Source organism: Eriocheir sinensis, chromosome 6 (genome assembly GCF_024679095.1).
Source record: "Eriocheir sinensis breed Jianghai 21 chromosome 6, ASM2467909v1, whole genome shotgun sequence".
Classification (NCBI taxonomy): domain Eukaryota; kingdom Metazoa; phylum Arthropoda; class Malacostraca; order Decapoda; family Varunidae; genus Eriocheir; species Eriocheir sinensis.
Genome location: NC_066514.1, coordinates 2,503,672 through 2,515,219, shown reverse-complemented (window position 1 = coordinate 2,515,219; position 11,548 = coordinate 2,503,672). Strand labels below are relative to the sequence as shown.

The window sequence follows — 11,548 nt, the reverse complement described above, 5'->3', positions numbered from 1 at the left end:
AAGGTGGCAGGCCCAGCGTTGCCAGATTATCGTATCCACCATTGATTGATTGATTATTTACCGTTTTTAGACACTTAACTATCGCAAAAAGACACTAATAATAAAACCCTTCAACGGTAACTTTAAATAAATGTAGTTATTGGAGTAGAGGAGACAGTTTTGGGGTCGGAAATATGAAAACATGAGGCTAAGTACGACAATATAGTAACGTGGTTGGCGGTAAGGTTGGCAGCCCTGTGCGTTTGTTTACATTCCCCCCGAGGCTGCACGTGTCCTTCTCATCATAATGGATAAACTCACTTATTCGTCAAAAGAAGAGCAGAATTTGTTGCTGGAGTTATATGAAGACATCCTGGGAGGCAAAAAGTTTGAGTTTTCGAGGAAGGGAATACTGAGGAAGGCGAGGGCTTGGCAATGTATCGCAACAGAATATAATGCTGCTGGACTTGGCCCCCAGAAGAACGTTGCCCAGCTCAAGAGGATGTGGCAGCATATGAAAACAAGGCGAGTTATTTATGTCTGATGTGTTGAGGTGAACTACAACATTAGTGAAGATAACTCGCCTTGTTTTCATATGATTTCCTCTCTGGTAAGATAGACTTACCAATAAGACTTACCAATAAAATCCACGGGATTTACATATGATCTACATAGATCCTGTTGCCCGCCTCCATATTCATCTGTGTTTTGTGTTTGTCATATTTGTTTTTGAATGATGTTGTGGATGTAGCATTTACTACATGTTCTGGTAGTGAGTTCCATGTATTTATAACTGTTTTTTTTTATTTTTTTTTTTTTTTCCTTTCAAATCATATATATTAATTCACACAAGCTGTACAGGTGTATGTGTCTCCACACAGAACCAACAAATGTTAAGCCATAAACGATTTCAAGGAGGCTGGCCATGTGTGTGCACGTGACACGTTGAAACTTGTCCTTTCCGTCACAGTACTTTACCCAGGCCGCTACCACTGCAAGCATTCGGCTGCTGCAGCGCCTGCCATGAAGCAGCCAAGTGCAGGTCCAGTGTGAGTCCAATCGTGTCAGGTGAAGCACCAAAACCAAACCAATCTCCATCACGGTCACTTTGTTCCACACATGATACTTAATAGGTTTCCAGTATGGCTTCCTTGTAGCGTCCTACGTTCGGTCTGTGAGCGAACAAATTTATTGTGTTGAAGTGTGTAACGGACCGAAGTTCAGAGACGCGTTGCCATGCACAAAACAAACGGTAACACACACACACACACACACACAGGGGCCGCACGGGGTCACCTTAGAGAGTTAAGCTTCGTCAGGTGTGTGTAAAGGTGCACCGGGTAGTGTCCTGCCGGCCTCACCGCGCCTCCAGGGCCTGCAAGCGGCGGGACATGTAAGCAAGGTGAGTTATTTTCGGTAATGTTATAGTTCACCTCAACACATCAGATATAAATAACTCGCCTTGTTTTCATATGATTTCCTCTCTGGTAAGATATGAAAACAAGGCGAGTTAGTTATATCTGATGTGTTGAGGTGAACTACAACATTAGTGAAGATAACTCGCCTTGTTTTCATATGATTTCCTCTCTGGTAAGATATGATAACAAGGCGAGTTATTTATGTCTGATGTGTTGAGGTGAACTACAACATTAGGGAAGATAACTCGCCTTGTTTTCATATGATTTCCTCTCTGGTAAGATATGAAAACAAGGCGAGTTAGTATTTGAGAAATTACACGAAGTACAGCCAGGTGGAGGCATTAACACCCACCGAGCCACGTCTGGAATCCCACTTCATGAACCGCGGTACTCTTCAAATGTTGGATTGCGCGCTTTCAGTTCTGCCGCCCCAAGACTGTACAGTAAGCTCCCTCCTGACAATAGAAGAACAAAGGATATCTCCATATTTAAGAAAGAACTAAAAACATTTATTCTGTGACTGCTGTGACATGGAAACATTGACAATTAAATGGCATATAAGTTGTTATCAATATTGGAAATTTAATGAATGAAATATGTGGGTCCTGTAGAGCGCTTCAGCGGAAGTTTGACCAGATAAATAAGAAACACAAGCAACAAGTAAGTAAGTCGTTATGTCTGATGTGTTGAGCTTAACTACAACATTAGCGAAAATAACTCGCCTTGTTTTCATATGATTTCCTCTCTGGTAAGATATGATAACAAGGCGAGTTATTTTCGCTAATGTTGTACTTCACCTCAACACATAAGATATTAGGAACCTCTACGGTATACTGAGGAGACGTGTTATTAGTGTCCAGGGTTGGTTCGACCTAGTACCTCCGTGGATCATGTTTCTTAATGGTCCCTCCAAGCGAGAAAAATGAGAAAAAATCACCCCTCACACAAACCATTTCATAATATATATCAAAGCATTTGTGATCGGTTTATGCATCATCTATTTTTGGGGGTTTATATCATGGCACAAATTTGGCCCGTCGCTGCTACACGGTAAAGCCACAAATTTGGCCCGTCGCTGCTACATGGTGAAGCCACAAATTTGTCCCGTCGCTGCTACATGGTGAAGCCACAAATTTGGCCCGTCGCTGCTACACGGTAAAGCCACAAATTTGGCCCGTCGCTGCTACACGGTAAAGCCACAAATTTGGCCCGTCGCTGCTACACGGTAAAGCCACAAATTTGGCCCGTCGCTGCTACACGGTTAATTTAAATCGCTTTCAATGAGTAAAAAAATCATGTCAAATCAAAATTAAATATACAGATTTAAAATGATTTGTGTTATATTGAGTAAAATATCGAAATAAAGCCTGCTCGACAAGGCATGTAAGGGGCGTTCTCTAACCAAATTAGACATATTATTAGTGGCCAGGGTTGGTTTAATTTAAAACATATTATTTAAATCACTTAATACAGATTTAAAATGATTTGTTTACTGTTTACCGTTGATGAGGTGTCAGGCTCCGGTCCATGGCAGCGCTCCACTGGGCCGCTAACATCAAAACAGTAATATTAGCACCTCAAGTTGTCCTCAATTCTCATATCTGTGACGTCGTAGAATTTAGCGAATAAGTGAGTCTTCAGTAGCGTTGCCAAATTATCGTACTCATCGCATTGCATTGTCGTAGTTTCTGACCAATAACTATAGTAAAAAACACAAAAAGCATGAATAAATAACAGTTTTAACGCTAACTTTAATATTCTACCGTTGTTTGTGTGGTTGCGGCAGTCTTTGAGCCTAAAAATGATAAATGCAATGTTCAGAGTACGACAATTTGGCAACGCTGGTCTTCAGTGCTTTCTTGAAGATTACCAGACTGACACCATTCTTAACATCCCCGGGTAACTCATTATAGAGCCACAGGGCACTCTTCTCAAATGTGTTATATCAAGTAAAATATCTAATTAAAGCCTGCTCGACATGGCTTGTAAGGGGTGTTCTATAACCAAATTATGTGGAGTTGGGTTATATTGGGCAGCCGAGGTGTGTTAAGTTTAATAGGAATTGGTTTGGTAACGTTAGGTCAGGTTAGATTAGTTAGGTTGAGTTTATGTAGGTATGGTTTGGTAATGTTAAGTGAGGCTAGGTTAGATTAGCTTCCTTAGGTTAGGTGTTAAGTTAGATATGAATTGTTTTGATAATGTTAGGTTAGGTTAGATTAGCTTCCTTAGGTTAGGTGTTAAGTTAGATATGAATTGTTTTGATAATGTTAGGTTAGGTTAGATTAGCTTCCTTAGGTTAGGTGTTAAGTTAGATATGAATTGTTTTGATAATGTTAGGTTAGGTTAGATTAGCTTCCTTAGGTTAGGTGTTAAGTTAGATATGAATTGTTTTGATAATGTTAGGTTAGGTTAGATTAGCTTCCTTAGGTTAGGTGTTAAGTTAGATATGAATTGGTTTGATAATGTTAGGTTAGGTTAGATTAGCTTCCTTAGGTTAGGTGTTAAGTTAGATATGAATTGTTTTGATAATGTTAGGTTAGGTTAGATTAGCTTCCTTAGGTTAGGTGTTAAGTTAGATATGAATTGGTTTGATAATGTTAGGTTAGGTTAGATTAGCTTCCTTAGGTTAGGTGTTAAGTTAGATATGAATTGGTTTGATAATGTTAGGTTAGGTTAGATTAGCTTCCTTAGGTTAGGTGTTAAGTTAGATATGAATTGGTTTGGTAATGTTAAGTGAGGTTAGGTTAGATCAGGTTAGGTGTTAAGTTAGATATGAATTGGTTTGATAATGTTAAGTGAGGTTAGGTTAGGTTAGGTTAGGTGTTAAGTTAGATATGAATTGGTTTGGTAATGTTAAGTGAGGTTAGGTTAGATTAGGTTAGGTGTTAAGTTAGATATGAATTGGTTTTAAATGTTAAGTGAGGTTAGGTTAGGTTAGGTTAGGTGTTAAGTTAGATATGAATTGGTTTGGTAAAGTTAAGTGAGGTTAGGTTAGATTAGGTTAGGTGTTAAGTTAGATATGAATTGGTTTTAAATGTTAAGTGAGGTTAGGTTAGATTAGGTTAGGTGTTAAGTTAGATATGAATTGGTTTGGTAAAGTTAAGTGAGGTTAGGTTAGATTAGGTTAGGTGTTAAGTTAGATATGAATTGGTTTGGTAATGTTAAGTGAGGTTAGGTTAGGTTAGGTGTTAAGTTAGATATGAATTGGTTTGGTAAAGTTAAGTGAGGTTAGGTTAGATTAGGTTAGGTGTTAAGTTAGATATGAATTGGTTTGGTAATGTTAAGTGAGGTTAGATTAGGTTAGGTGTTAAGTTAGATATGAATTGGTTTGGTAACATTAGGTCAGGTTAGATTAGTTAGGTTGAGTTTATGTAGGTATGGTTTGGTAATGTTAAGTGAGGTTAGGTTAGATTAGCTTCCTTAGGTTCAGTGTCAAGTTAGATATGAATTGGTTTGGTAATGTTAAGTGAGGTTAGGTTAGATTAGGTTAGGTGTATGAATTGGTTTGGTAACGTTAGGTCAGGTTAGATTAGTTAGGTTGAGTTTATGTAGGTATGGTTTGGTAATGTTAAGTGAGGTTAGGTTAGGTTAGCTTCCTTAGGTTAGGCGTTAAGTTAGATATGAATTGGTTTGGTAATGTTAGGTTAGGTTAGGTTAGGTTAGGTTAGATTAGCTTCCTTAGGTTAGGTGTTAAGTTAGATATGAATTGGTTTGGTAATGTTAAGTGAGGTTAGGTTAGATTAGGTTAGGTGTTAAGTTAGATATGAATTGGTTTGGTAAAGTTAAGTGAGGTTAGGTTAGATTAGGTTAGGTGTTAAGTTAGATATGAATTGGTTTTAAATGTTAAGTGAGGTTAGGTTAGGTTAGGTTAGGTGTTAAGTTAGATATGAATTGGTTTGGTAAAGTTAAGTGAGGTTAGGTTAGGTTAGGTGTTAAGTTAGATATGAATTGGTTTGGTAATGTTAAGTGAGGTTAGGTTAGATTAGGTTAGGTGTTAAGTTAGATATGAATTGGTTTTAAATGTTAAGTGAGGTTAGGTTAGGTTAGGTTAGGTGTTAAGTTAGATATGAATTGGTTTGATAATGTTAGGTTAGATTAGCTTCCTTAGGTTAGGTGTTAAGTTAGATATGAATTGGTTTGATAATGTTAGGTTAGATTAGCTTCCTTAGGTTAGGTGTTAAGTTAGATATGAATTGGTTTGGTAATGTTAGGTGGTTAGGTTTCCACATTAGGAAAAAAAAAAAAACTATCTCCATAATTAAGAATAAACAAACATATTTTGGCGTGGAATAAGTAGACTACCTCAAAAATAGTCCACACGTTCAATGTAAATTTTACTCGGAAACCTAGTTTGGTTAGGTTTGATTTGCTTAAGTTATGAACTGTTAGGTTAATGCATTGAAAAAAATATATATAAATGAAAGCTAGGTTACTGCATTGAAAAAATAAATAAATAAATGAAAGCTAGGTTACTGCATTGAAAAAAAATATATATAAATAAAAGCTAGGTTACTGCATTGAAAAAAAATATATATAAATAAAAGCTAGGTTACTGCATTGAAAAAAATATATATAAATAAAAGCTAGGTTACTGCATTGAAAAAAATATATATAAATAAAAGCTAGGTTACTGCATTGAAAAAAAATATATATAAATAAAAGCTAGGTTACTGCATTGAAAAAAAATATATATAAATGAAAGCTAGGTTACTGCATTGAAAAAAAATAAAAATAAATAAAAGCTAGGTTACTGCATTGAAAAAAAATATATATAAATGAAAGCTAGGTTACTGCATTGAAAAAAAATATATATAAATGAAAGCTAGGTTACTGCATTGAAAAAAAATATATATAAATGAAAGCTAGGTTACTGCATTGAAAAAAAAAATAAATAAATAAAAGGTAATCTTATTTTGGCACGAAAAAAATAGTCGTTATCTAAAAATAGACTGCACATGCCAAGTTGTTGTTTTTTTTTTGTTTTTTTTACATCATTGGCTGTGGTGCTGGTAGGCTTGTTTTTCGGAGGGGCCCGATGGTATGGCCCAGCCCGTTGTGGTGCAGGCCAGTGTTTATAGTGGCGCCATCTTGCACTGGCTCATGCTGCCCTCCCGGAGCTCATCTTTAATCCTAGAATCTAGAGTCCGGGTTGATGGGTGGTCTTCAGGACAGCATGTGGGTAGTTTTAAGCCACTCGGCGGTGGTTGAAAAATCCCAGCTTGGTGGCACCGGGCGGGGATTGAACTCGCATCGTCCCGAACGCGGCGCCGTCATGCTGTCGACTCAGCCGCCGCCTCCCCATGATGTGGATAGGTATGGTTTGAACAGTTAGGTTTCCGTTATAAGAAAAACATATTCAGTTTATAAAGCACCTTATTCTGACCTGAAATATGTATTCATTACCTGAAAAATGTTTTACCCGTGCCAAGTAAGGCCAAGTAAGGTTTAGTGGGCGCAACATCTGTGGTCATATGCCAGAGAGAGACAGAAGGGGAAGGAATTATAGGAGAAGGGAACAGTTGGAAAGTTTGGTTTAGTCGGCGCAACATCTGTGGTCATATGCCGGAGAGAGACAGAAGGGGAAGGAATTATAGGAGAAGGGAACAGTTGGAAAGTTTGGTTTAGTCGGTGCAACATCTGTGGTCATATGCCGGAGAGAGACAGAAGGGGAAGGAATTATAGGAGAAGGGAACAGTTGGAAAGTTTGGTTTAGTGGGCGCAACATCTGTGGTCATATGCCGGAGAGAGACAGAAGGGGAAGGAATTATAGGAGAAGGGAACAGTTGGAAAGTTTGGTTTAGTGGGCGCAACATCTGTGGTCATATGAGGCGCCGCTCGCGAAAAGGGCCTAACCCTCGCGGACATAGTTTTGAGTAATTAGCGGTTAAAGTTAATTTATGATTACTACCGATTAAAATGTTGCAATGTACTACTATTTGGTATCAAATTAAAGCTCTGGAAGAGCTCTTTCTTGCTATTGAGTTAAATTAAAAATAAATAAAAAATTAAAAATTTCTAAGATTTTTTAATTTTATCCTTCTCCCAGGATTTTTTTTTTTTGCCCAGGAAGGTCACTGTTTTTATGTCATTTTAAGGAGTGTATGGTGCAAGAAGTGTTTCGTAAAATAAATTTTGTTGCTGTGTCATTCTTGATTTTTTATGAATTTTTTATTTTTGTTTTTTATGTATTTATCACTGTTCAGCCTAAAAAAACGCGCCACTTTTAACCTTCGTACCACCCCTAGGATGGTTGAATTTCCTTTGCCCGACCTTACCACAAGATTTTCGTACATCTGGACGACACGTTGCCACCTCTAACTCCGAATCGGCATTTTTGAGGGTTAGGCCCTTTTCGCGAGCGGCGCCTCATATGCCAGAGAGAGACAGAAGGGGAAGGAATTATAGGAGAAGGGAACAGTTGGAAAGTTTGGTTTAGTCGGCGCAACATCTGTGGTCATATGCCGGATAGAGACAGAAGGGGGAGGAATTATAGAAGGGAACAGTTGGAAAGTTTCGTTTAGTCGGCGCAACATCTGTGGTCATATACCGGAGACAGACAGAAGGGGGAGGAATTATAGGAGAAGGGAACAGACCCCAGGAGACGGGACACGACCCCCGATTAGTACCTGGTTCCCATTCACTGCTGGGTGGACAGGGGCATAGGGTATCGGAAAAGCCGCCCAAATGTTTCCACTCCACCCGGGAATCGAACCCAGGCACGGTTATGAGCTGAGTGTGCTAACCACTGCACCACGAAGCCCCCAAATTTTATCCGGAAATCAAGTTTGGTTATGTTAGGTTCGATAGCACGGACTACTCTTTTGATTACATGTATTTCCTTTCACAGAGCTAAGAAGGAGTATGCGAAGGAGAAGAAAAAAGCCTTGCGAACTGGAGGACGGCTGCCAGAATCCGAGGAAGGGAACTCCATCACGACAACGCTCAGAATCCTGTCCGCCATCAGTAAGGAACTGGAATCTGGTGGGAATGTGTGGGATTTCGATGCATGAGCTTGTATATTCATTTTGCACTTAACCCGGTAGCAGCGGGGACCATGTTTCTTAATGGTCCCCCCAAGCGAGAAAAATGAGAAAAAATCACCCCTCACACAAACCATTTCATAATATATATCAAAGCATTTGTGATCAGATTATGTATCATCTATTTTGGGGGGTTATATCATGGCACAAATTTGGCCCGTCGCTACTACACGGTAAAGCCACAAATTTGGCCCGTCGCTGCTACACGGTAAAGCTTAGAAGAGGATTGAGAGGCTCAGAAAAGGATTAAGAGGCTTAGAAGAGGATTAAGAGGATTAGAAGAGGATTAAGAGGCTTAGAAGAGGATTAAGAGGCTTAGAAGAGGATTAAGAGGTTTAGAAGAGGATTAAGAGGCTTAGAAGAGGATTAATGGGGTTTAGAAGAGGATTAAGAGGCTTAGAAGAGGATTAAGAGGCTTAGAAGAGGATTAAGAGGCTTAGAAGAGGATTAAGAGGCTTAGGGTTAAATTCTGCCATCATGTTGCCTCTCAAAACGGACTACATTCTGAAACAGACTCCACTCTTGATACGCACATCTTAATATAAAAATAGTTTTACCAATAACTAACCTTCCCTAAGCCACCCACTTATTTAAATTCCGTTTGCAGGTACAAGTAACATTGGCACTGATGAGAGCCAGCTCGTTGGGGACGCAGACACTATGGACCCGGGCTGTGTGAATCAGTTAATCCCTCCTGCAGCTCCATCAAGCACGCAGCCTAGCACCCCTACACCAACCCCTTCTTCAGTTGCACGAGAAAGCACACACTATACGAGAAAACGGAAACACGCGAGGGCATTTCCATCATCGCAGGAACAGTCATCGATGCAAGACTTCATTAGTTTACAGAGAAGAGAACATGAGATGGATGTGACACTCAGTCTAAAGAGAAAAGAACACGAAATGGACATGAAAGTAAAGGAAATTGAGCTCCAGATAAAAGAGGCTGAGCTGAGGTTAAGAGAGAAGGACGAAAAGATTAAAGATACAGACTTGAAATTAAAGGAAGTTGAGCTGCGGATTAAAGAACACGAGATGCACATGAAAGTTAAAGAAATGGAAGTACAGATGAAGGAGGCGGAGATGGATTTAAAAGACAAGAATGAAAAGATGAGAGATGCGGATTTGGAATTAAAGGAAATGGCGCTGAAGGAAAAAGAACTTGAAATGAACTTGAAGGTCAAAGAACTGGACTTAGAGATGAAAGAGGCAGAGTTGAGGTTGAAAGACAAGGACGGAGAAATAAAAAACGCGGATTTAAAACTTAAGGAAATGGAGTTGAAACAAAAAGAAAAGGAGTATTTAATAAAAGAAATAGTTTACCTGGAAACATTGCAAAATAAATAAATTCTAAAAACTTAAAGAAATTGGATTAAACGTAAAAAAAACAGATGATTTGAAGTTCAAGGATAAAATGCGGTGTTTTGAGATGCTAATTTAGAAATGAAGGAAATAGATTTAAAATGTGGGCGAGGGGTTCCTGGGTTCTTGTTAATTTAGGGATGAGGCAAGGGTGCATCATCATCATCATCATTTCATGGACGCCTACCCCTAGGAGCGCCCACCAGGGGATGGCCACAGCAGAAGAGCTTCCAAATTTCTCTATCCAGACACTCCCTCCTTGCCTGCTCAGTTTCTCAAGGATATTCACCCCTCCTTGCCTGCTCAGTTTCTCAAGGATATTCACCCCTCCTTGCCTGCTCAGTTTCTCAAGGATATTCACCCCTCCTTGCCTGCTCAGTTTCTCAAGGATATTCACCCCTCCTTGCCTGCTCAGTTTCTCAAGGATATTTCACCCCTATCCTTCCATTTCACTGGTGGTCGTCCTCTAACATTCCCTCCCTCTGTCTCACTCATATACACCCTTCTGGTCATCTCACTCTCCTCCATTCGCTCCACGTGGCCAAACCTCTTTAAAGTCTGTCGCTTCACTTCTTCCCTTCACCCCCAAGAGACATTCCAAAACGCTCGTACACACTTTCATTACTCATTCCATCCATTCTACTCACACCACAAGCACTCCTCAAATAACTCCTTTCCACTGCCTGCACTCTAGACCTTTGACTCTCATTCCAGGCCCACTTTCATATGTGAGGGTTGGTACTATTACTGTATTTCTCAAATCCCTCTTTACCTCCATGCTCACACTTCTGCCATTCATGATGCGTCCCAAAGACCCTACCACCCTTCTTCCTTGCAATGCCCTTTCTCTTATCTCTCCCTCCATACCACCATGCTTACTGATCCATTCATTAAGCTTTTGAAACATTCCATCTCTCACATCTTTCAACATCCTTCCATTCTCATCCATAACTTCATTTATTTTACTTGAGATATTTTCTGCATTTCTTTCCAATATGATTTCCTGTTAACTTTAAATTTGTCACAGTCTTTTTCCAAGGTATACCTGTGTCCTGGCTCACTTTAGCCAATATAAGAGTTATTTTATCCCTATATCTATGCTTACATCTCAAAACTATCAATTAATTTAAGTTTCTTTATGTGGACCATTTAATTCTGCATGTTTTCATATATAATACAGGATGATTATGTTGAGTTTACTTGTTATAATCAATAGCAACATTTAAAATTTGGCGCGCACGGCGATCCTGGATATGGCGCCGAGTGATGTTTTGGCCCGGCCGTAGTGAAGGGGTTAAACGCTCAATTATGTTATGCTACAGAAAGGTTACCTGAGAAGTGTTGTAGAACTTAGCTTGTTCAATGTTATCACAACCAGTTCCATAATTGCTTTAACCGTGTAGCAGCGACGGGCCAAATTTGTGCCATGATATAAACCCCCCAAAATAAATGATACATAATCCGATCACAAATGCTTTGATATGTATTATGAAATGGTTTGTGTGAGGGGTGATTTTTTCTCATTTTTCTCGCTTGGAGGGACCATTAAGAAACATGATCCCTGCTGCTACCGGGTTAAATGTCCTACAGAAAAGTACATATTTAAAAGTGTATGTAAAAGAGGCGAAAAGCAAACCAGAAAATATATCAATGCCGAGTCTAACAGCATTTTAAAAGGTACATTGTAGGATCGTTAAGACAATATTAAATAAAATCTGGCTGGCTTGAAGTTCAGTGTTTTTAAGGTTC

The 11,548-nt window shown here is 39.2% G+C and overlaps 1 protein-coding gene and 1 long non-coding RNA gene across 5 annotated transcripts; both read left to right on the top strand.

Annotated features, from left to right (window-relative positions):
- Positions 1-241: 241 nt before the first annotated feature.
- LOC126988258 (uncharacterized) lies at positions 242-5,449 on the top strand. 4 transcript variants are annotated; one of them, XR_007741811.1, is made up of 5 exons: positions 242-3,565; positions 4,218-4,279; positions 4,464-4,577; positions 5,066-5,193; positions 5,435-5,449. It is a non-coding gene; the product is annotated as an uncharacterized LOC126988258 (long non-coding RNA). The 4 variants fall into 4 exon arrangements; XR_007741817.1 differs by having other exon boundaries at positions 4,464-4,686; positions 5,056-5,193; XR_007741806.1 differs by lacking the exon at positions 5,435-5,449 and adding an exon at positions 5,255-5,269.
- Positions 5,450-6,410: 961 nt separating this feature from the next.
- Positions 6,411-9,893, top strand: LOC126988235 (chromatin assembly factor 1 subunit A-like). The gene is made up of 3 exons (XM_050846282.1): positions 6,411-6,710; positions 8,245-8,360; positions 9,045-9,893. The coding sequence occupies exons 1-3, from the start codon at positions 6,550-6,552 to the stop codon at positions 9,782-9,784; spliced, it is 1,017 nt and encodes a 338-aa protein (XP_050702239.1). The 5' UTR covers positions 6,411-6,549; the 3' UTR covers positions 9,785-9,893.
- Positions 9,894-11,548: the final 1,655 nt, after the last annotated feature.